The sequence below is a fragment of the Cnephaeus nilssonii genome (assembly GCF_951640355.1).
Source record: "Cnephaeus nilssonii genome assembly, chromosome: 2".
NCBI classification, from domain to species: domain Eukaryota; kingdom Metazoa; phylum Chordata; class Mammalia; order Chiroptera; family Vespertilionidae; genus Cnephaeus; species Cnephaeus nilssonii.
Genome location: NC_137073.1, coordinates 25,710,038 through 25,735,345, shown reverse-complemented (window position 1 = coordinate 25,735,345; position 25,308 = coordinate 25,710,038). Strand labels below are relative to the sequence as shown.

Here is a 25,308-nt window from a genome sequence, read left to right as displayed (position 1 = left end):
TGTTGAAAGTAATGATACAAACAGAACATATAGGCATTAGGGAAAAATAGTCATAGAAGTAATAATAGCTAACATTTTTTGTGTACCTGACTTGGTTCTTTAATGTTTTTTGTTTGTTGAAATATATTTTTATTGATTTTAGAGAGGAAGGGAAAGGGAGATAGAGATAGAAACATCAATGATGAGAGAGAATCATTGATTGGCTGCCTTCTGCATGCCCCCACCACTGGGGATCAAGCTTGAAATCCGGGCATGTACCCTTGACCGGAATGGAACCCAGGACCCTTCAGGCTGCAGACTGACACTCTATCTCTATCCACTGAGCCAAACCAGCTAGGGCAGTTCTTTAATGTTTTATATAGTCATTTATTTAATCCTCCAAGTAATCATAAGTGCTTTTATTACGCCCATTTCATAGATAAGTTTCCTTATCTATAAAATGGACATGGGAGTAGTTTAATGACTTGCCCAAGGTCACACAGATAACTGGCAGGACAGAGACTTAAACTCAGGCAGTCAGGTCCTGGAGGTCATTGTGCTATTTTGCCTATTGTTGCTGCAAGGGAAGGAGGTATTTCTTATGCCTGGGGAAGCTGGAGGCAGTATTCAGAATGGAGGCAGTGCTTCACTGGGCTTTGCAGCGTATGTAGGAGTTGGATAGCACAAATGCCAGAGGACCTTGCCATCTGCAGGGCGGGAATCACATGAGGACCAGGGACTGAACAGCTCTGAGATTCAGAGACAACTTGGCTTTACTCCCAAGCACAGACCACACGCTGAAATGGACTTGGACGTGGGAGCCAGGACCAGCTATCTGATTTAAAAAGTTGTGCAATATAAAAATGCAGTGCCCCTTGTTAAAAAATTATTAAGAATTTCTAGATGGCAATAAGAGCATCAAATCAAGCACAGGGCCCTCCTCAGGGGGATCCCCGTGGGACTGCACAGGGTGCACACGCATGAAGCCTGCCCTGCACAGAGCTGAGGGGTTAGCAGCCGCTGGGTAGCTCCTTCCAGCCGCGGGGGTTGGACTGATCCAAAGGACTTGGGGTAGTTACAAGGCCGCAGGCTGTAATAGTCATGAATCCAGGTCTTCCTCCAGGATGGGGGCGGGGGGGTCTGGGCTCCAAGTCTCCTATGAAACAAGATAGAGGTTTAGGGTGTTCAGACCAGGAAGGTATTTTCACCCCCAGAGTTCAGGGGTCAGAAAAGCAAAGAGTAATGTTTCTAAAGCAGCCCTGAGCACATCCATCTTCAGATACCCCTGAGCCTGCTGGAGCGTGGGGTGTTTTCTTTGGCAGAACCACCCAGGACAATTTATTTTTATCAATAGAACTTGGAAACTGTTTGTCCAAGCAGCCCATATGGGAGAAGCAGATTCCCAGAGCTGGTGTCCCACTTCCCCTCCCCTGCAAGGTGGAAAACCGGGCCCTGGTCATAGTCAATCCGATGTCTTCGGTGTAAAAGGGAGGAGGTGGGAGAGGCTGAGGGCAAAGGTGGGAAATGAGGAAATTGTGGAAACGGGAATACGAGCAGGAGTGATCTGGGACACGGTGAGCACTGCTGTCCTGAGTCTTGTCTTGGATCTGAACGGGCTTAGGACCACCTAGTAGGTGGTTTGCCACACTAAGATGATCTCTCCTTCCTCTTGTTCTGATCAGAATCTGGCCCCTCCAGTTCGGGGTGGGGGGGGGGGGGGTACAGGTGTCAAGTGTTCTGACATTAGCCTGATTCAAGTAATTCATACTAAGATGTAAATGGCCGAGTGGCTTCATTTATTGGTCCCTGGTTACATTTTCCAAGAGCCTGTTAAGGCAAGTGAAAGCACCCAGAATGTATGACTAACTCTGATGAAGTGGGCTCAGGGTTTTGCTCTGTCTTTTCTGTGTTCCATGCCTTCCTTTCACTTGTCCAGGAAAGCAAGTTCCTAAAGGGTTGGGCCTGTGTCATGGAATAACTCGTTAGGATGTGGTAGAGAGAGTCCTGAATTTCCATTCTGACTGCACCCTGACCTTGCTGTGTGGCCTTGGGCAAGTTGTTGACCCACTCTGGGCTAACATTCCTCTTCTGTAATAACGTGGAAGTGGTATGTCCTATCTTCGGATTGGCAGGTGGAGGTAAAGGGGGGGATGCATGTGAAACAGCACAGGGCTTCTGCTCCCCCTTCAAACTCCATTCTCTCCTTAAAATTAAGAAAACATTTTTTTGTTTGTACTTCTCATTCCCATTTTACAAAACGGGAGGCCCTGTGGAGTGATGTGGCCACTGGGAATAAAGACCGCTGGGAAGGGCGAGGACAGTGCTAATGCTGGCGCGAGACGTTTCTTTGTTGCTGGCAATTGGACACTTGATTTCTGGGCCGTGGGGCCTGTCGGATAGGGTCCAGCAATTAAAGGCACATGTTTCTTCGTTCTTCTTCTTTTTTTAACCACGAGCAAAGTTATTAATGGGCCCTTGGCAGGGCAAATTAATTTTTTATTTCCTAATTAGGAAGAAGAGCAGGGCCTGCGCGAGCCCTGGTGGCACGGGTTCAGCGCCGAGAACCTTGAGCCGACCTTGGGGTGGACACGTTCTTCTCCAGACTTTAAAAAAAAAAAAAAAGTTGTCTCCTGCATTTCAGAATATTCAGTGAGCTCGGGGAATAAGGGCATCTAGGCAAAGGAAAGGAACACAAAACACAAGCAAGGAAATGAGAGGAGAGGATGAGAAGGAGGAAGCTTGGGTTGAGGCCCTGTCCTGCCCTCTCACTGGGAATGGTGGGAGTCGGGGGCAGGGTCTGGAACTCTTGCATGAAGCAGTCCCGCCGTGACGCTCTCTGGTGGCCAAGACAGGCAGCTGGCTCAAGAAGGCCATCTGGGTCAAAAACAAACAAACGAAAAAATTACCCTCATATTTTAGGAGTACTCTTGATAAGACTGCGCCCTGCTGATCTAAACGTATCAGTCATTTACACCTTAGCATGAATTACTTCAACCAGGTTTATCCTTTGATAGATGACTGGAGTGGGGTTCTTCAGAGGACGAAGGGGCTTACACTTGCTCAGTGGCGGATGGCATAACGAGTCCTTTTTTTTCTGGAAGCTTCTAAAGCTTTTACCTTAGGTGCTGACGCCCTGAGAGATACTTGTGTCCCTTCTGGAAAGCTGCCTCTTGCCTAATGTTTCCATCTCTACCAAAGTTACAGATACTTAAAAGTCGGTAATTTGTAGTGACACTATTCTGTATGAGCCCTAATGTAAAAACTACGGACTCTGGGGAATAATGATGTGTCAGTGTGGGTTCATCGATTGTGACAAAGGTACCACTCTGGTGGGAGGTTGATGCTTGGGAGGCTGTGCATGTGGGGACACAGAGGGGTGTGGGAACTCTGTGTACTTTTCATTCGATTTTGCCTTGCACCTAAAACTGCTCTAAAGAATATAGTCTATTTTTTTTTTAAATTCCAAATAAACCTAAGGGTAGACCTTGATAGGAAAACTAAGGTTTTCTCTTTTACTCTCTTCATCTGAATTCCTTCTTGCATCCTCGCAGGAGGAGGAGTAGATTGGGATAATGGTCCGGGGTTTGAGGCCTAGCCCGTGCTTTGCCAGCGGCGTGACCTTGGGCAAGTCACTTCCCCGCTGAGAGCCTCGGTTTCCCCATTTGGCGGACAGCGCGGGGCTGCAGAAGGCACCCGCAGAGCACCCGCAGAGGGCTACCTGCCGTGGGTCACGGCTCCCGTGTCTTTCAGAGGCGAGTCCGGAGCCGGGAAAACGGAGAACACCAAGAAAGTCATCCAGTACCTGGCCGTGGTGGCCTCCTCCCACAAGGGCAAGAAGGACACAAGCATCACGGTGAGTGGCAGCTGGCCGGCGCCCTGCCTTAGCCGAGGGTCTCCGGGCCTGCGGCCTGGCCGAGTCACAGGCAAGCCCTGCGCAGAGGGCCGGACTCCACGCTGTGAGCACTCGGGCCCGTGTTACACTGCCCCCTCCCCTGACAGCTCACAGGGGGGTCATTTTCCACCTGAGGGGTGCGTTCGGGTCTGGGCAATGCCTCGCCCCAGCCAGTACCGTCCTCGGAGGGGCCTGTTTTGTGAAATGAGAGGAGCCCTCTCCCCAGCGCGGGAGGCGTCTTGCCTTCTTTCCGTCAAGGCTTCTCCATAGCGGCCCAGGCGTCCCTCTGCACCAGACAATTTCTCTGCTGTGAGGCCGTCTTGTGCCCTTTAGGGCGCTAGCAGCATCCCTGGCCTCCATCCACCAGATTGCTGGTAGCGACCCTCCCCCAGTTAGGACCCCCAAACCTGTCTCCAGACACGGCCAGGTGTCCTCGGGGAGGCAGTGCCCCCGAATGGGAACCATTGCTTTATATCAAACATGTCAAGCGCTCGGCCCGCGGGCCACATGCCTCGTTTATTCGGCCCGTGTTAGCCTTCGAGTTTGACATGCTTGCTGTATATGAGTCTGCAATCTCCCTAGAGTGTGGCCCCCCTGTCATTCCTCCACGTGTCTCGGATGGGGGCACCAGGGGATGGGAATATTGGTGTCACTCAGTATGTGGGCTTCGGTCCGGTGCCAGTGGCAGCCTCTGCCGCGTGCCATGGGGTTCCAGAGCGTGCTCTGGCGACGAGTCCGAGAGATGCTGTCTTTCTAGTCCCTGAGCTTCCAGACACGGGGGAAAGAGAGAGAGGCATCGGATACTCCCACAAATGACCCGCGGTGACACAGGGGATTAGGGCTTGGGAGAAAAGCAGGTTCTAGAATGATCCCTTCCCGGGCCCAACCTTCTCTTCCTCCTCTCTGTCTGAGCCCGGCCTCACCGGTCCCAGACGAGGGGACCTCTGAGGGGTGGTGCAAAGGACTTTCCTGCGGGAGAGATGGTAGCAGGGAGGCTGAGGGTGGCCTGCTGCGGGCGCTCAGAGGCGGCCCTGGAGCGGCCACAGAGACCAGCCAGTCTGGAGGCCCGCGGCGATCCGGGAGGACACCAGTTTTAGCGTCAGGAACCTTCCTCCCGCAAACAAACGCAGAACGCCCGAGGCCCTGAGCCGTCCCTGGCATGCCGTGTAGGGAGAGAGAGCCGCAAGGTTTGCTGGCCAGTTAACCGCGGCTTCCACTGCCTTTCTCTCCCCTAGAACAGTAAATATAAGAAAGAATAATCCTATATAATAAAAGGGTAATATGCAAATTGACCCTAACGGCAGCACAACCGGGAACGACCGGTCGCTATGACACACACTGACCACCAGGGGGCAGACACTCAATGTAGGAGCTGCCTGCTGGTAGTCAGTGTGCTCCCACAGGGGGAACACCACTCAGCCACAAGCCAGGCTGACGCTGCAAGCACAGTGGCAGCGGTGGCGGGAGCTTCTCCCGCCTCTGTGGCAGTTGGACGTCCCCGAAGGGCTCCTGGACTGCGAGAGGGCACAGGCCAGGCTGAGGGACACGCCCTGCCAGTGCACAGATTTTCATGCACTGGGCCTCTAGTTCTTTTCATAATAACGCTGGATCTTTATCCAGTGCCCGCTGAGCGCCAGGCACTTCTTTCTCTGCACATGTAAACACGGCTCAGACAGTCTCTCATCCGATACGGTCTCAAAAGGTCCCACCACGGCCGCTCCCACCACGGCCGCTGCGGTTACCAAAACCTTTGAAATGTCTGGGTCACTGAGACGTTAGACATGGGAGGGAGCAAACCTGAGGGAAAGGAACAGAATCGCAGAGGAGCTGCTGCTGTCCTGGTTATCTTGGGGCGCGCCGGCTGCTGTGGGGGCTGAAATCAGATGTCTCCAGCCCTGATGTACGTGTGATTGAAATGACACTGACGTTTGTTTTATACTGTATTGTTCAACCACAGCAAGGCCCATCTCTTGCCTACGTGAGTAACTGGGAGTGTTTCCCTGGTGTGTACGGGAGGCACGGAGTGTATTTAGATCTGCATGGTCCTGTTGCACCCACTGAGCCCCGTAGCTGATAGTAGAATGGGCTAGGCCCCTGAGGTTCACAACCCAAACCAACAAACGCACCCAAACACTGTCCTGCGGGTGTCCGATGCCAGCGCGGGCTGTGGGGGTGCGATGGCCGCCCACAGGACTCCCACTGGAATCCCCAGGGTCGTCCTCTAGCCTGTAAGGGGTTTCCCCGGTTCAGAATGAACCCCCCACCCTCCCCACCAACGTGCCCACCACCAGTGCCCCGGCCTGGATCGGCCTAGAGACATCAATCCCGTCTGGTTGAAGGCTTTAGGATTGTCTGGCCCTAAAGCTTCCCTGGCTTGACTGACAGTCGGTAATGGCACCGCTGTGGCATGCCTCCCCCCTGCCATCACCCTACATTTCTCCCCGAGCCCTGTCCCCTGGCACTGGTGTGTCTCCGTGCATGTGTGTGCAGTGTGTCTCTCTCCTTGCATGCTGGTTGCTTGACCTAAGGCTCCCGAGATGGGGGTCTTGGAGGTTGCGATGCACTAGCTTTGGTGGCAGGGTAAGGCCCCAGCTATGCGACACATAACCGGGTCTTGCTCGGACCTCTGCGTGTGTAAACTCATGTCTAACGCAGAGCTTGGGGGGCTAGCATATGGGGTTCAGCCTGGAAGATGCCCTCAGGGGATCACACTCAGTCCTTCTCAGCTAGACCCTGGGCAGCAGTGTCACGGATGGCTCAGGAGAGTCAGGATTCTAGTTGGGGTCTGCTCCTGTGTGACCTTACCCAAGATGCTCACCTTCTCTGGGCTGTAGTCTCATCCATAACTTGAGTGGTTTGGACCAGATCCCCATGTTTAGGGCTCTCCTGAGAAGGACCTTTTGGCCCCACCAGCTGGACTTCCATTCTAGGAAAGGCCTTTGTTGTGGGATATAGGGGATCCCAAGTTTATGTGGACCAAGTGACCCCTTTAGACCTCCCCACTAGCCAAGGAAAGCCCATCGCTCTCATCATAAATTTCCACAAGCCCCAGTTCCACTAAAGGCTGGGTTTTCATAGCGATGACACCGTGGTTCCCCCTCCTTCGGGAGCTGCTGAGGAGGAAGGCAGATGGGTACACACACACACACACACACACACACACACAGCAGCTTCCTGTCTGGTCCCTTTAGGGACCGCTGCCCTGGTGAGCAGAGGAGCAGCAGAGCACTGGCACTCCCTCCCTTCCCCCTTAGAACTTCCCCGGCTTCTTTTTAGCCCAGCCCTGCTGCTCTGAAAAAAAAAAAGGACAGGGACATCAGCAGACAGAACCAGGAGAGAACCCTCAGCACCCACCACCCCCAGCGAGACCTGGACAAGAGCTTGGACAGGGCGGGCTCCGGGCCAGGCCGCCGCCGCCGCCGCCACGGTTTGGGGCTAGGCAAGGAGCAGCTCCTCGCTTCCCGGCATCACTTACCTCGTTGGCCCTTTGCTGCCATGGTTAACCACGTGACTGCCTTGTGCACAGGGCCCCTCAGAGGGCCGGGGGCTGGTCCAGCCTCCGCTGCATTTAACCTGCTGAATGGAGCTCAGGAACCTGCTTTGAAGCTTTGTTCCGCGGTCGGTTAGAAGCGTTCCCGGTGGGTTTTGCACATTCCTCACGTATCTTCCACGGGAGCCTTCCGGAAACTAGTCCCACAAAAGGAGACGTTGCAGCTTACAAAAAAATCGCACTAAAACCATCAGGAGGGGTTTCGCGTGAAGATGGCTGCTTGTTAAACATAAACAGCAGCAGCACAGTGGAGCAGGCGGCTCACCTGCGTGGAGCGCCCTGCACTGGGATGTGTATGACGTCCCCGGGGTGGGGTGGATGCGGCAGGAATGAGCAGGCCACTAGGGAAAAGCGGCCTCCTGGGGAACAGGTCCCAGCTACCAGCTCAGCCAGTCGTCTCTTCCGAAACCCTCGAGTAAATGGGGACATTAGTGTTGGGCTCTCAGACGGGGTGGCAGATGGGGGCGGGGAGCGAGCCTGTGGGGTAAGAGCTGAGTTTTGGGACAACATCCATGTAGGGTAGAGCTATCTGTGCCTGGGTCTCTCTCTGCAGTAACTAGATCTGAATGAATTTTAGGGGGAGCTGGAAAAGCAGCTTCTGCAAGCAAACCCGATCCTGGAGGCTTTTGGCAACGCCAAAACGGTGAAGAACGACAACTCCTCACGATTCGTAAGTAGCAAAGCCGTGTGTGTTTCGGAAAAAGGCTCAGGTCCTGTGGGACCATCTCTTGCCTGAGAAAGCAGAGCATGTGTTTGCAGCGGAGCCGGGATGGAAGGTATAGAGGCACAGGCCGCATTTTGCTCTGTGTTTTCAGTTCTGTCGTGACCTTACAACCCTGCCAGGGCCCCTGCCACTCCTTCCTTCATTCATTCAGTATTCATTCAACAAACATCCATCGAGAATCTTTTGTGTACGAGGCACCCTGCTAGGCATTTGACATTCATAATTGATTCAATAAATATTTATGAGCACCTAGTATGTGCTGGACACTTACATCCAACACTCATTCATTTATTCGGCAAAACACGAATTGACTACTGACTAGGTACCAGGCACATACATGCTTCATAAACATTTATTAAGCACCTACTGCATACAGTCATTCTGGTAGGTATTTTATGCATACCATTGTTAAATGTGTTGTTTTTTTTTAATTTGCTCAGTTCATTTTTGTTAAGTACCTACTATATATCAGGCACTGAACTAGGCTCACAGGATCATGCTGAACAGTTCAGGTGTGGTTACAGCCTTCATGAAGCTTGAGGTCTAGTTGGGGAGCCAACCGTCAACAGGCAGGAGGTGCCACCTTCCCGCACACACTCCCCCAGGCTTCAAGGGCCTCTCCTTTCCACTTGAGCCCAATGGGGACAGGAGAACCCTGAAAGTGGGTGGTTGATGACACCTAGAAAAATTCTGTTGCACAAACTGAAGAGTGGCTTCCATAGGAGAATCGGAAAGACACGTTAGAGTGGGAATTCTGAGGAGGAATTGAGGATTTTGGAAATCGGGGGGAGTGCTGATTGGGATGTCCCATGACTGGGGGCCTCTGCCGATTTGCAGGTGCCCCTCTGAGCTGCCACTCGCCTGGGAGGGGACCCTGGGAAAACCTCCTGGTGGGAACCTCTGCTCTGTCCCCCGGCGCTGCTCTGCCCAGCACCCCTGTGTCCTCTATACTCACACGGCAGTGCCCAGCCCTGTCAGCCTCGAGACCCACTTTTTATAATAAATGACTATGCAGTGTCCCCTTTCCTTCCCCCAAATTAGAGCTGCAGATAACGTACTACCACATCAGATGAAAACAAATCAGCACGACGCCTTTACTATCAGGAGAAACAAAACGGTTCATAACTGTGCATTTCAGCCTGCCAGTGCTCAGGCCAGATGACCTGAGCAGACACAGTGGGACAGTCACTCACCTGCATTTACATCAGGATCCGGGGGCCCGGGAGCTGCCAACGCAGACCCACAGGGGGAGGCTGTCTGGGGACTGATGCCTGGGACGGGATTTTCCGAAATACTCTTGGGGAAGCTCTGAACCCAAGCACAGCTTGCTCTAGAATGTCACAGGGAGGTGACATTCTTCTACTCGAACAACATTTACAATGTGTGTGTGTTTATCTGAAACAAGGTCAGGTTCTAGGTCAGCTAATTACAAACAGGCTTTTCACTTCCGTGACTGTCAGATGGGACATTTGAAAGTCATAGGGGATGTGGACAGCGCTTGGTGGCTGGGGTTCTCCCGGTTGTCGCCTTGGCCCCTGTCTGCTAAAAGGAGGGGCCCCCACCATCCTGTGACACCCCCAATCAGCCACGTCCCCAGATTTCCACAATCCTCATGGCAGATGTGCTGCCTCCACCGAGAAGCACCGCATTTGCGTGTTGCAAACCAGGGTAAAGTTAGTCTCTAGGCATCGTAAGTGAGGGCAAAGTCAAAGTTAATGCGGAACATGTCCTCGCTCACCGGTGCCCATGCTTTCTTGGGAGGAAGGGAGTGGGGTGGGGGTGGGGGGACCAGGACCAGCAGGTTCTCTGTTTCAGTGCAATGACTTTGGTCCTCCCAGTCATTCTCCTGTCTTACTTCCTGATGGGGAGAGGGAGGGTTTTGCCAAGACCTGAGCGAGCCCAGGGGGCTGTGTCCACTCCGGTGAATACCTCCCACCACGTGCATCGTGGTGGGCGGAAATGATGCCGTCCTTTGTCAGCTATTGGAAAGCAGGGAAAGGCCTGGGGCTGAGGGATGGTTTGGGGGTTCAGCTGAGGCAGAGATAGGTGGGTTGGGCAAGTTCTCCCGGTTAAGACATTTGATGAGCCCCAGGGCCGGGGGCATGGCCCAGACCTGCCCCAACAGCCTCCTGTGCAGGCCTGCTCGGATGGCGCGGCTGCTGGAGTCCCTGTCCACGCTCACCTGCCCCACAGAGGAGGTTATTTTGCAGCTGGATGAACTTGGGCCTGACCCACTGTGGAGGACCCAGCACTTTTCTGGGTGGGCAGCGGGGAGGGAGCCCTCCAGCCAGTGAAAGTGGCAAAACATGCCTCCTCCTTATGGCTCTACCTCTCTCGGCCTCAGTTTTCCCACCTTTCAAATGGGGGTAGCTATGACCGACTGAAGGTCATGTCTAGAGCCGAGTGACACTGACTTGTGAGAGTGTTTTATAAGTTCTGTGGCTCCGTAGGCCCGGGGTCATCGCAGCTCAGAGATGGTGGTTCCTTCCAACCAGTTCCCTGTGAGACTCCGAGGCTGTGGGGTTCCCCCTGCCCCCCGAATGCTCTCTGCCATGTCCCTGCCCACTTGCCTGCAGGAATGGGTGAGGGGCTGAGCCCGGGGAACTGACCACTTCCTGTGCTTTCCTGTTGGCAGGGCAAATTCATCCGCATCAACTTCGACGTCACCGGTTACATCGTGGGAGCCAACATTGAGACCTGTATCCTTTGCTGGGCCCTGTGGGAGCCCCACCCAGCCAGCCTGCCAGAGCCCCAGGGGGCCCCAGAAAGGCACCAGAGCTGCCCCTCTGTCCCCAGGGTTCTGCCCCTCAAAACCCTCAGACCCTGGGGGTCTTCTCCCTCAATAGCAGGCGTTGTGGTGTGGTCGTCCAGGGTTTGAACCCCAAATAGCCTGCATTTGACTCTGGGTTGGCATCTCTCTAGCTGAGTGACCTTGGGCCAGTTATTCAACTTCTCTGTGCTTCACCAGTGAAATGGCGGTGGTAATAGTATACCGACCTCATAGAGGTGTTGGAAGAATAAAGTGAATTAATTTACGTAAAGCTCTCAGAACCATGCCAGGGATAGAGTCAGGGCTGGATGAGTCTTGGCTAGTGTGTGAACGCCACTTCATCCTTATCAAGCCATGGCCCAAGGCCAATGCCAGGGCCTCTTGTTCTTAGAGAGCGGGTCTGTGACCAGCTCCAGCCCACAGATAGGAAACTGGCCGAAATCGAGCTTTCCCAGGGGAATGGTCATGCTGCCCAGGACACACAGCATCTCGGGAGACTCTGGATGGTGACGTGGAGCCCAGTTAGAAGTTTCTGGACTTGGGGACCACATCTGGGGTTTAGTAATTGATCAACATAGAAGTCTTACAGGCGCTGCTCGGCCTCAAGGATGTTATTTCATGGCTGCTTGTGGACCGGTTGTTTGGCACTATCAGGACCCAGGGGAGGGTTGTGGTTGCCTTTGGCGCCCTGGATAACAGGGGAGGCTTTGGAATGGCACGGGTCTGGGTCCCGGTCTCAGCTCTGCCATATTAGCTGCGGGGCTTGGGCAAATCTCTGAACCGCGCCAAGCCTCAGTTTTGCCACCTGTGAAGGGGGAATGATGGCAGCACCTGCTGGCGGAGCTGTACTGGAACTGTGGTTGAATGAAATGACGCACACGGCCCTTCACACGGTGCTTGGCCCAAAGTGAGCCTCTGACTCTTGGTGGCTGTGACGTTATGGTTCGTTAACCTTCGCTTAGAGCCCACGGGAGGCTACTTATGATCTCTCTATTCCATCTGGTATACAGCCCTGCCACCCATCTGCCCTTCCACACCATCCTCAATGGTCTCCATGCCCAGCTGCCCACCCCCACCCGTAACCCCACCCCCGCCATGGCCGGACAGCTCTCCTTAGATTAACTGGCAGGGTTTGCAGTCTCTCTTCCAAGGCCACTTCTCTGGGTCAAGGTCACTCAGCCCGCCAGGCTGGCACCCACTCTGTGAAGCCCAGCCCCTTGGCTCGGTGTTGGGGCTGCCACCGAGCTTGGCCACTTCCTAGCTGTGCCCTCTCCTGGGAAATGTCCCTCCTGGAGCTGCAGTTTCTTTATGTGGAAAATGCAAATGTTATTCACTCTCACTTCCTAGGAGGGTTTGTGAAGCTTAAAGGAGACGATGCGTGTAAAACAGAACAGAGATTGCTAAGTCATAGAGAGGTAATTATTCGTACTCTGTAACATCTAAAGACAGCTCACTGTGCAGAGGGGAGTCAGTGATGGTTGTTGGGGTCTTTTGACTCCTGTCTTTTGATGCTTTTCCTTTTCTCTCTGTTCCCCTCGCTTCTCTCTGGCCTGGGGACTGTGGCTGTACCCTGTGGTCTCGTTTTGGATCCCGAAGCCAGAACCAGAAGGTCGGCCCGTGTGAGGCAGGGTGGATGGCTTGACTCGGCCCGTCAGTAAGGCTCCTCAGAACTCTCTGGGGAGCCTCTCCCTGGTCCTGGAGGTTTTCCCTCCAGCACCTCATGCAACAGGGACTGGGGAAGAAGGTTGGGTTCCTGCAAGGGGCACACCCATGGCATCCCCAGAATTCTTAACTCCTCCCAAACCAGATCTGCTGGAAAAGTCACGGGCGATTCGCCAAGCCAGGGACGAGAGGACGTTCCACATCTTTTACTATATGATTGCTGGGGCCAAGGAGAAGATGAAAAGTAAGTGACTCGCAAGGGTGCGTGTTGGGAGGTTTCAGCCCTTCCCTTCATCATCATCCGGGGTCCGTCGGTCAGCTGTTAAAGCAGCCTGAGATCCGGCCAGGGAAAGACCTGTGTCTTTGGGTGGCAGACGCATCATTCGTCATCTCCTTTCAGTGAGGGGGTGTGGCTTTTGCTCAGGCGTTCTCATTTACTGAGCACCTACTGTGTGACATAGACATCGAGTCCAATTAGGCACTAGGTAATTAATCAAGCCCAATTAGATTTGGAGGCATCAAGTTCAGTGAGACACAATCTGTGCCTTCCGGGAAGGGAGAAAGACAGTGGCCATATTTGCCAGTTTATAAAACTTGCAAGTATATAAGATACAATGTTTTAAGGAATTTGGAGGGGAGGTGGGACTAAGCACTTTCATTATATATGTTTTGAAAGTGACTTTTGAAGTGGTCTTTATAGGGCACAGGGCTTCCCAACCTTTCTGAAAAGGATTAAATAGTAAATCTTTTAGGCTTTTTGCAGGCCACATGGTCTCTGTCACAACTACTGGGTATTGTACACAATGGAAAAACCACCAAGGGCAGTACATATATCAGTGGGCACAGCTGTATTCCCGTAAAACTTTATTTACAAAAACAGGAGGTGTGCTGACCTCAGTTGTAGGGAAAATACTGTTTTACATAAAAACTTTATACTTTCTGCCGTTACGAAATGATACATTCTCAACATGTAGTCTTCTACTAATTCTTAAAAGAATATATAAATCACCTCGCAGAAAAAGGAACATACCAATGAATGGAGGTACATGATACAGTCTACATTCTAGTAATCAGTTTAAGACTAAAACTTTAGGAAAACAATACGAACTTTACTTCCCGTCATTTTTGTGGCCCCTTTAGTTATTTAGGGTAAGAATTCGGTGTATTGCAATTTGCCACCACTAGAGGGGGCAGTATTCATTGTTTCTTCTTGATGCTTGATGGTCTGGAGCAATTTTGGATTAAAGAGGGCATGCTGAATGGATGCTATACACCCACCAATAGGTACATTAGTGGTTACAGTGTGGACACTGTGGGGTGGCCCAGGGAGAAATGTTTACATCCCTCCTTCTATTTAGCACCAACATCAACAGTTTGGTTGTTTGGTAACTTGGGTTTCAGTTTTGTGCTCTGCTGCTGGTCTTCCAGAAATTAGGTAAGGGTGGGGCTAGCAACCAAGACTCCCAGGAACCATGTGTATTCTTGACGGTGGATCTTGGAAGAGGTTAGGCATTTAGAGAAAATAAAATCTTTTAAATTTATCCATAGTCTGGATAATGAGGTCTTGGCAAAGACCCAAATTCCTTGTGACTTTAATCAGGCATTTCAGTTAATCCAAGGGCTTGAGTTAACTGGTGTCTTGAGTCAATTCAACCTTGAGTTTATCAAGCAGCTTCCAAGTGACTTGACCCATAAAAGACCTTTGTTTTAAAATAAAAGTATCTCACTGACTTCCCTTCCAAAAGTATTACACAGCCCGGCCTAATTAAAGGTTGATCTGGAAGAGGACACTTGATGTCTTGGAGGGTGTTATAAAAGCAAGAAAAAGAAGCAGTTATAAATTGGGGGGGGAAAGGGGTGGTGGCTGAGGTACGAAGGTATGTAACCATGACCTTACAGAAAACGATGTGAAATAGATGTAACCATATAAGCAAGGAGCTGGCAAATGTTTTTGCTAAAGGGCCAGGGAGTAAATATTTTAGGCTTTGCAGACCATACGGTTTTGTCGCAACTACTCAACTCTGCCTTTGTAGTAGGACAGCAGGCATAGACAGTAGACCAGGAGTAGAAGTGGCTGTGTTCCAATAAAACTTTATGTACAAAAACAACCAGCAGACCAGATTTGCCAACCCCTGACATAAACCTTATCTACTGATTCAACTGGAAATAGTTGGTGGAGAGGGAGGATGGTGTAAGAGAGCTCAATCTTTACCCACCTTGGTAGGAAGTCAATAGATAATATCTAATTTTGACATATTCAGAAATAGCCTATTATATATGATATATAAACATCATATTACATACAGTAATGTGTAGAGATCATGGTAACTACCAGAAGAAACAGCTAAAAGAGAGAAAAGCAGTTAGTGTGGGGTAAGGTGAGAGTCGCAGAAGGGGTGGGACAGAGAATGGCATTTTTATTATAAACCTTTTGGTAGTAATTGATTTTAAAAATTCATGTGCATATATGATTTTATTTTATAAAATTTAATAAATGGACGAATAAAGAGTGATCTAACTTTCCAGACGCCTGTGTTCCTGAAGGCAGGGTGCCTTTGGCAACTGAGATAAAGGTGTCCCTCCTTCTGGGTCAGTGCAACCCCATGTCAGGGGTCATGGCTTAGCCGGTGGAGCCGGCTGACTTTCAGCTGCCAGGTGCCCTGGGGCAGTGCATAACCTGCCCCACTGTAGGAGGCCAGTGGTGACTGGAGAAGCCATCTATGAGATGATGCAGAAGGAAGGTTTAAGCCATCCAAGTCTTAGGAGCGGGAAAGAAACTGTGATGGCCCAGACCCTTTACCAGATTCCAGTCTCCTGTTCAAAGTGGTTGTGTGCCCTCCTGACCACACCCCATCTTCCCCTCCTTCCAGGCGACTTGCTTTTGGAGGGCTTCAGCAACTACACGTTCCTCTCCAATGGCTATGTGCCCATCCCAGCTGCCCAGGACGATGAGATGTTCCAGGAAACCTTGGAGGCCATGGGCATCATGGGCTTCAATGAAGACGAGCAGCTGTGTAAGTCTTCACACCTTGAGACGGGGGCTGGCGAGGAGACCTGGTTTCTTGCTCTCGGTTCCACTGGAATCAGTTCGGGACTCTTCTCCGGTCAGGACACATTTCTGTTCTCTGAATTCCCCAACCCCCCTTCCCCCCATACAAAACAGGAGAATGAAAATGAATATTACTGTAGGTGGTTTGTTGGTGTTTTTAAAATGTGGCTGCATAAATTAGGTCTCTTTCAGTTACAAGGGACCTACATTGTCTTCAGCAAAAAGGAAAATGATTCACTCATAGAGCTGAAAAGTTCAGGGACACTGGTTTCAGGTACAGTTAATTCTAGGGGTGCAAAGCTTGTCTCTAGAACCTGGTCTCTCAACATTGACTTCAGGTCGGCTGTAGTGTCTTGGCAGCAAAACGGCTGCTGCAGCTCCAGCCCTTACATCCTCTGGGTTACGTCCAACAGAAAAGCGCAGAGTGGATTCTCTGCTTGAGTTCCTAAATGGAGTCTCATTGACTCCTATTGGTTGCCCTAGGTTGATGTTATACCTGAGCTACTCGTAGCCAGGGTTGTGGAAAGCTCTGAGTAGCTTAGGTCTCTGTTCTGTTCTTGGACCTGGAGGTAGAGAGGTAGTTGGCCTCCTCAAGAACATGTGGGCAGAGGATATGGGACAGGGAGTAATTGAGGCAGTGGTTTATTCGGGCTCCTCCTGGAAAGCCAGTCTGGTGATAGACCAATATTGATTAACTAGAGGCCTGGTGCACGAGATTCGTGCACTGGGGGAGGCAGGTCCCTGAGCCCAGCCTGAGCCCTCTTGCAGTCCGGGACCCCTTGGGGGATGTCCGCCTGCCAGCTTAGGCCTGATCCCCTTAAGGCGGCAGGCAGACATCCCTCTCGCAGCCCAGGGCTCTTGCAGTCCAGGACCCCTCACTTCTTACTGCTCGCCTGCAGTGGAGGCCGGAGAGGCTCCCACCACCACCGCTGCACTTGCCAGCCGTGAGCACAGCTTCTGGCTGAGCGGTGCTCCCCCTGTAGGAGTGCACTGACCACCAGGGGGCACTCCTGTGTTGAGCGTCTGCCCCCTGGTGGTCAGTGCGTGTCATAGCGACCAGTTGTTCCACCATTTGATTGATTTGCATATTAGGCTTTTATTATATAGGATATCATCAACCACTGACCAAGAGACACACTTGCCCTTGAGAATAGGGCAGCTCAAAGAGATACCTTAGTCTCCACACTGTGCTTCAAGAAACACTTTTCTTCTGGGTTAGATGTGCCCCAGTGTTCAAGGTTATTCTCTTTTGGGAACACCAGGGCAGGATTGTGGAAAATTTCCCTTCCTTCCCACGCCCCTTTGGAGCCCCAGAATAGCGCTAAGGTTGCTGAAACGCAGCAATAGGGAGGGGCAGTTCCTCTTGAGATAAATTGGGGCCCAGAAAAAGAAGGTTCCATGGGTCAGTTGACAAATGGACGGTGATTGTGGATTTTGGCCAGGGTTCCATATCAGAATCCAAGGTTAACCCTTTCCGAATGACCTGGGCTCTCCAAGAAGAATTCACTTTATTTGGGGCATGAATCAGTTTTTCTTCTAATCTTTTGCTTTAGACAAATGCAACTAATGATTCAGTACTTGCTATGTGCCAAGCATTTGCTAAACCCCCCCTTTTTAATGTGCCATGTCCAGTTTTATTTGAATAATAAAAAAACTGGAACATACTAAAATATTGATTGATAGAGGATTTATTACATTATTGTTTGACCTTATTAAATAGAATGATGGGGCTATTTAAGTTGTTTTAGGAAAACATTGGCTTATATGGAAATGCTTGTATTGAAAGTGAAGATATCAGGGGACAAGGCAATACACTAAGTGCTTTATATGCATTATTTAATCACAACAACTCTATGAAGTGGCTGCTGTTATCCCATATTTGCAGAGGAAACTGGGCACAGAGAAGTGAAGGAACTTGCCCAAGGACACAGAGCGAGTTACTGGTGGGGCTGGGACTCACTCTCGGGTCTTGTGGACTCCCAAGCCCTATTTTGTGACTTACTGTGCTCTGCGTTGGTCTGTGGGAAGGTGGTTTTTGTCCTTTAAACTCTTAAACTTCTGTGTCAGAGTCATGGTTTGGTAACCAGGGCTAGTGGGAGCCTAGTATATTCTAAAATGAAGACTCACGTCATTATCAGTGATGCAGAATCCCACCATGAGACATAGTTCCCTTCTCTGCTCCCTTCAGTTTTTCGGATGACTGTCAAAGAGAGAGTAGCAGTTTGGCACCTACTAGGCAGTGGTCGGCAAACCGCGGCTCGCGAGCCGCATGTGGCTCTTTGGCCCCTTGAGTGTGGCTCTCCCACAAAATACCACGTGCGGGCGTGCACATACAGTGTGATTGAAACTCTGTGGCCCATGCGCAGAAGTCGGTTTTCGGCCTGGGCGAGTCTATTTTGAAGAAGTGGCGTTAGAAGAAGTTTAAGTTTAAAAAATTTGGCTCTCAAAAGAAATTTCAATCGTTGTACTGTTGATATTTGGCTCTGTTGACTAATGAGTTTGCCGACCACTGTACTAGGTCATCAGCTCCTCTCTGGTACTTGCTAATCTCCCTTTTAACCCCAAGAGTAGAGCCCAGGTCCAGCACCTTGGCAGGCCCCAGCATCTTGCTAGAATTTGATAATTGTTATAGTTGCTATGTATTTATGGCAAGGGAAGCTGATTTTTCACTTAAGATAGAGCTAGTTTCCAATTAAAGTAATTCTAAAGAAAGAAAAGTAAGCGGATGTAAAGAAAAATGTTAAGTAAGTAATGGAGCAGATGGTATGCAGGTAGAGCAAGCATTAATATGAGGGTGTGGAAATGATTGAGGTCCACAGGACATGGACTTAGACTATTTGAACATCAATCCCAGTTATAAATTCAGAGCTACTCCCAGCCCTTCACAAAGAGGCTGAAGGGGAATGGGGTTGGGGGTAAGGGGTGAGGCTCGAGCCCCAGAGCTTCATAAAGCTCTAGGTGACCATGCCCCTCTGTTTCCTGAGCTCAGTGAGGGAGGCATACTCACCCCAAGTTACAGAGAGCTAGCAACAGTGTAGTACTGGAATAATATGACATAATAGCAGTAATGTTTATTGAGCACTGGCCATGTTTAGGCACATTGAATCCTCCTGACAGTCCTATGAGGTAGGAGTTTTTATGGGCCTTCAGACGGCAAAACTTCAGGCCACACGGCTGCTAAGGACAGGCCTGGCCACTAGTCCCAGCACCTGTGCACTCAGACCCCCCCAGGCACAGACTAGATCCATTTCCCAGACTTCAGTCATTGATGCTACTTGCGGGTTCCATCTGTATTGTTGTTGGCAGGATATTTTTATGCAGAGGTGGATTTCTACCGTTCATCTGCTCTGGGCTTTGTCTTAACAATTTCTGAAAAATCACTAATTGTATGCCTTGGTTATACTATATAATAAAAGGCTAATATGCAAATTGACGGAACGGCAGAATGACCAGTTGCTATGATGCGCACTGACCACCAGGGGGCAGACACTCAATGCAGGAGCTGCCCCCTGGTGGTCAGTGCGCTCCCACAGGGGAGAGTGCTGCTCAGCCAGAAGCCGGGTTCATGGCTGGTGAGTGCAGGGGCAGTGGTGGGAGCCTCTCCCACCTCCGCGGCAGCTGGCCGAACAGTAAGGAGCAGCGAGCAGGCAGGCAGTAAGGAGTGAGGGGTCCCGGACTGTGAGAGGGCGCAGGCTGGGCTGAGGGACCACCCCCCCAGTGCATGAATTTTGTGCACCGGGCCTCTAGTTTCTAATAAATTAGAATAAATACCTAACTTTTAAAACTTTTAAAAATTTCTCATGCCACCTAAGATTACCTATTTTGTGTACCCCTGGTAGTACACATGTCATGTGTTGGGAACCCGCTTTTTATTCCTCAGTAATAAAGAGTGGTGTATTAGTTTCCTGTGGCTGCTGTAATAAGTCACCACAAACTGAGTGGCTTAAAGCAATGGGAATTTATTCTCTCTCAGTTCTGGGGGCTGGAAGTCCAAAATCAAGGTCTCAGCAGGGTTGGTTCCTTCTGAAGGCTGTTAGGGAGAATCCAGCCCATGTCTGTCTCCTGGTTTCTGGTGTTACCCACAATCCTTGAGTTCCTCGGCCAATAGGCACCTCACTCCCATCTCAGCCTCTCTTGGCATATCACCTCTCACTGTGTTTCTGCTTGTGTTTTCAGGGCACTTGTCATTGGATTTAGTGCCACCAGGTTAATCCAAGGTGATCTCATTTAAGATACTTAATTAAATCTGCAAAGGTCTTTTTTCCAAATAAGGTCACATTCAAAGGTTCCGGATGGACTATCTTTGGAGGGAGGGGGTACTGTTAAACCCACTACAGGTGGCTGCCGTTATTTAGCACCCACTGGGGCAGGCCCCTTGCTTGATCATCTCTCCTGACATTCACCTCATGAAGCAGGTGCTACCTTTGCCATCTCCATTCTGCAGATAGGGAAGCTGGGGCTCAGGAGGCAAAGCTGGGTTTGAACTGGGACTTCATAACTCCCGGGCACCTGTTTTCAACCACTGCCCCAGGCTGCCTGCCTCGGCACCCTCACCATTTGTGTAGCCCCTCCAGGTCGCCACTTTCCTGTCCACCAGCTCTTTTAGTTGGTTCATCTCCTGTGGCCGGAGAGTGGCCACCGTTCTGTCATGAGCACGTTATCTGTACCAGAAAGTGCAAACTGCTGGCTCCTGGACCCACAGGAGAGATTGGCCTCCACAACATATCCATTTTTTAAAATTGCCTTGCACATTTAAACATGGATAGATTTCACACAGAAATCTGGGTTTCTATTATCTTTGCAAAGATCACAAGTCTGGCAGCTCTGGGCTTGCCTCTCCCATAGCCATGCTTGGATTGGCCAAACAGTTCCCCTTCAGACGGGGTCATGGCGCCCAGGAGTCCCCACAGTCCCCTTTGTTCATTTAGACCAGTGGTTCTCAACTAAGGGGAGTTGGCTCCCCAGGGGACAGGGGACGTCTGTTGGAATCTGGAGACATTTCTGGTTGTCATAACTCTGTAAGGGGAGCACTACTGACATCTAGTGGTTAGAGACCAGGGATGCGGCTAAACATTGTACAGCGATGCCCCTGCAATAGGGCCACGGTGGAGAAACCCTGAGTTAGGCTGCTTCCCTGGCCTCTGCAGGCCTGTCATCCATCCCTGGTTTAGATCCGCAGTTTACAAACCATGAGTATAGCACTGGACAGTTTTCAAAGCCCCTTTCATAGGTTATCGGTAAAAGAAACTGCCTTAGCAGTGCCTGGTCCACAGCCGTGTTCACATTTTGGGGGGAACGTTTTCTGCAGTGGTGATGGGAGAAAATGGGTGGGGGTCGGCCAGCAGCCAGGCCTTTTGCTGAGCTGGGCCAGGGTCCCTAAGGCATGAGGGCAGCTGTTGTGAAGGGCTGTCACCCCAGCTTGGCCCGAGGACCCAGAGAAGGCTGGCACTCTAGGATTTATTCCTAGAACACAATGATTTCTTCTTGGAAATCCTAGGCGACTTGCACTGAGTTCATCTAACGCCAGTCATTAGCATTAATCCTCCATCCATCCATCATTCATCTTCCTCCCATCCATTGTTCCATTCATGCATTCACCCACACATACATACATCAGTCCATTGATTCCTCTGTCCATTATCCATCCATCAATCCATCCATTGATCCATCATTCATCTATCCATTATCCATCCTCCATCCATCTCCCCTCCCTCTGCATGTGTGTCTGGACCCTGGATTAGGCTTTGGGAATACAAAGATAATAGGACAGTCCCCACTCTCCAGTAATGCATGGTCTTATGGGGTTTCAAACACAGAACCCATTTTAACAGTAACATGGCCTGAGTATGGAGTCGGAAGGATTCCAAGGGTCTGGGGACACAGTGTTTTGTCTGGAGGCACCTGGACAACAAGTGTGTGTGTGGGGAAAATTTCCCCTTCTTCATCCTGACATGAGCATCTTGCACACCCAGCCAGTATATGTTGGGAAGTACAGGGTTTGGTTTTATTTCTTAAATAGCTTTTATTGACATAGAGCAGGCGTCCTCAAACTACGGCCCGCGGGCCACATGCGGGTGTTTTTGCCATTTTGTTTTTTTACTTCAAAATAAGATATGTGCAGTGTGCATAGGAATTTGTTCATAGTTTTTTTAAAACTATAGTCCGGCCCTCCAATGGTCTGAGGGACAGTGAACTGGCCCCCTGTTTAAAAAGTTTGAGGACCCCTGACAGAGAGTTTACATTTAGGAAGTTGTGTATGCCATAAGTGTACATTCGATGAATTTTTATAGAACGAACACCCCTGTGCAACTAGCTCCCATTTTAAGTAAGAGAACACCACCAACTTCCTTATGTTCCTTCTAGCAGCTCCTCCCAATCAAGAATAATTATTCTGATTCCTAACGGCATAGTTTCGCCTGTCCTTGAACTTTTCATAAATGGCCTTATGTGGCATGTTCTTGTTGCATTTGGTGTCTTTTTCTTTAGCATTTGTGTTTGTGAGATACAGCTGTTGTGTTGTTGTTCGTAGTAAATCATTCATTCTCTTTGCTACATAGCAGGGGCAGGGGCAGGGGCTGACAGACGTGTTCTGTAAAGGCTAGATAGTAAATATGTTAGCCCAGGCGGCTGTACAGTCTCTGTGGCAACTTTTCAACTCTGTCATCGAAGCACACAAGTGAATGAGTGCGGCTGTGTTCCAATAAAACTTTATTTAAAATGGCAGGCCATGGGCTGGATGTAGTCCATGGGCTGCAGTTTGCCAACCCCGGCTATCCAGTATGGTATCCCATTGTAGCGCTCAGTTTTTAGCAGTCATTTGAAAATGTTCTCCCTTGGCCAGCTTTTCCCCTTCATTAGCAGGAAGTTGGGGAAATTTGGCTTTCTCCAAAAGCTCAGAATTGACTCTCTTTAAGAGAAAGATGTAGCTGCCAAGGGTGTTTAGATGCCAGACCTCCAGAGCACCTTGGTGTTGACGGCTGTGTCTTATCTGCTCTCTCTGCTGCCCCCAGCCATCCTGAAGGTGGTGTCGTCCGTCCTGCAGCTGGGCAACATCGTCTTCAAGAAGGAGAGGAACACGGACCAGGCGTCCATGCCGGACAACACAGGTGGGGCCCCTCTCCCCAGTAACTGACAGCTTGGGTGACAGGCGGGAGGGTCACAGTCTTTGGTTGATTTTCTGGACGAGGTTACTTGGGGTATTAACAAGAGCTAAACTAAGCTATTTTCACTGACTTCTCTCTTTTTCCCAACTTTTCACTGCTGAAGTCCTACGGTGGGAAATTCCTGAACCAGAGTGTGGGAGAAAACTAAGGGTTTCAGATCAGGAAGGATCCTTAGGGAGCATCGATTCGAACCGCGCCCCCCGCCCCATGTTTTGTTTAGCGTACTTTCCAGCACGAACTATGTGCCAGGCACCAGATAGGGAGAGAAACAAGACAGGAACGGCCATTTCTTATGGCACCTGTGGTCCTGCTGGGGAGACAGACCTCACTGAAGCTGCCCGGCGAACCATCGCCAGATAAAATAGAAGATGCCCATGAAACTTGAGTGTCAGGTAAACAACAAACACACTTGATTATAAGTATGTCCTAGGTAATGTTGGGGAATAAATCCTATATTCTGTAATATGTTATAATTCTGTAATGTAATTCCAATACTAAAAAAAGTACTTGTTGTTTATCTGACATTCAAGTTTAACTGGGCATCCTGTATTTTTTTTCTTTTCTGAATCTGACAAATAAGCAGCATTTTATGTTTTGTAAAGATCGCCCGGCTACCTCCGTGCTGTTGGTGGCTGAGCCGAAAGGATAACGTAGGTTCCCAGCTCCCACCACGGCCTCAGCCCCAGCCCCAGGCTGCATGTTGTGTTGACCCTCCCTGAGACCTGTCCGATGGTTCCTGTGCTACACGCCCCAGTATGGCACGTTCCAGGAATCCGCACTCTGAGAGGGGCCTTCAGGGAAAGAGAAACCCAAAAGCACCCTGGCAAAGAGATGGGGAAATATCCTAGGACCACTCTATTCTATCACCCGCCTTGCATGTGCGAACTATCACGCAACACTAGTCTTCACGTTAACGGAGAATTCTTTTATTTTTTTTTTTAGAAAAAGCTTTTAAATGCAGAAATACACATATAACAAGAATCCACGAGTCCACCACCCAGAACTGCCGTTTGGGAACATTTTCTAATACTGCTTTTTCTTTAAGATGAAACAAAGCAACATAGATTTTCAAACACAGGGACAGCCCTGTTCTCCCAGCTGGGTCCTCTCCTCCCCGCGCCTCCTGGCAACCACAGCTGTTCTCCCCTGCACATCCTCAGCCTCGTCTTTACACTTTCACTCACATGTGGTAGAACGATATAGAAAGTGGCTTTGTGAGTGTTCTTAATTTATAGAAATGATAGCACACTACAGATACCATTCTTTGACTTGATTTTTTTTTTTTTCTATTTACTCACCATTGTCTAGATCGGGGTTTCTCAATAGTGGCAAGACCTGGAGTGACAAGCAAAAAGGTTTCCAGACTTTGCCAAATGTCCGTCCCCTGGGGGCAAAATCATCCCCAGTTGAGAACCACTGTGGGGGGGGGGGGAGAAAGGGAGATCATCCCTTTAACTGCTATTTGGTATTCCATCTTATGAAAATACCATGGTCTGTCTGCTCCCATATTAATGGATTTAAGGTGTTTCCAATGTTTTGTCACTACCAGCAATGCTGCACGACAGCTCTTTGAATAGTGGAACAAGTGTTCATTGAATAGTTGACTGTATGTCAGGCACTTCCCATATCTGACCTCATTTAACCCTGTTACAACCCCACAGGGTACCAAACAGCTGACTCCTTTTACAAGCCGAGCAAAGCAAGACTCCAGGAAGTTGAATGGCTTTTCCATAATCACATGGCTAGGGTGTGGGAGGGGGGCGAGGGCTTGAACCTAGAACGTCTGGCCTGAAGCCCCCAGTTGGAGCACACCTCCATCCCACCCTGTCATAGCCTCTGAGCAGTGCATTGGGGGTGGGTCACCGATAACAGCAGTTCTTAGGACTTTCGTATGCTGTGTGCACTACTTATGTGTTACACTCCCCAATAAGGCAGGTTATAGGGACCCATCTCTCCAAAACAACAGTAACAACAACCAAAACCAATGTCTATGCAAATGTCCCATGTGATGTGCGTAGTCCCCAAGCCTTCTCTTTGTGGTTCACTTAATATGCTTGTTTTCTCCACGCAGCTGCTCAGAAAGTTTGTCACCTCATGGGCATTAATGTGACGGATTTCACCAGAGCCATCCTTACCCCACGTATAAAGGTCGGGCGGGATGTGGTACAGAAAGCTCAGACAAAAGAACAGGTAAGGATGCACTTGCTCTTTATTCCTGCAGAATCTCACATCCATCCATCCAACCAGCCAGCCATCAGCCAGCCATTCATTATCCATATATTCATCCATCTATTCATCTATCCACTCATCCGTTCATTCATTTATCCGTCCATCCATCTATTCATCTACCCACTTATCCACTCATTCATCCCTTCATTTCTCCATCCATGCATTCATCTATCTGTTCACATTTTGTCCATCCATCCATCATTTATCCATCCATCCATCCATCCATCCATCCATCATTTATCCATCCATTAACCCACCCACCTATCCACTTATCCACCCATTCATTTATC

At 50.1% G+C, this 25,308-nt stretch overlaps 1 protein-coding gene across 2 annotated transcripts in view; it reads left to right on the top strand.

Moving 5' to 3' along the window:
- Nucleotides 1–25,308, top strand: part of MYH11 (myosin heavy chain 11) — a 118,933-nt gene that overhangs the window by 56,678 nt on the left and 36,947 nt on the right. For both annotated transcript variants that reach the window (XM_079797326.1, XM_079797327.1), the window contains exons 5-11: nt 3,730–3,832; nt 7,999–8,091; nt 10,781–10,844; nt 12,723–12,821; nt 15,448–15,591; nt 22,637–22,732; nt 24,861–24,979. In XM_079797326.1, the coding sequence (XP_079653452.1) occupies nt 3,730–3,832; nt 7,999–8,091; nt 10,781–10,844; nt 12,723–12,821; nt 15,448–15,591; nt 22,637–22,732; nt 24,861–24,979 (718 nt within the window). The remainder of the gene's footprint in view (nt 1–3,729; nt 3,833–7,998; nt 8,092–10,780; nt 10,845–12,722; nt 12,822–15,447; nt 15,592–22,636; nt 22,733–24,860; nt 24,980–25,308) is intronic.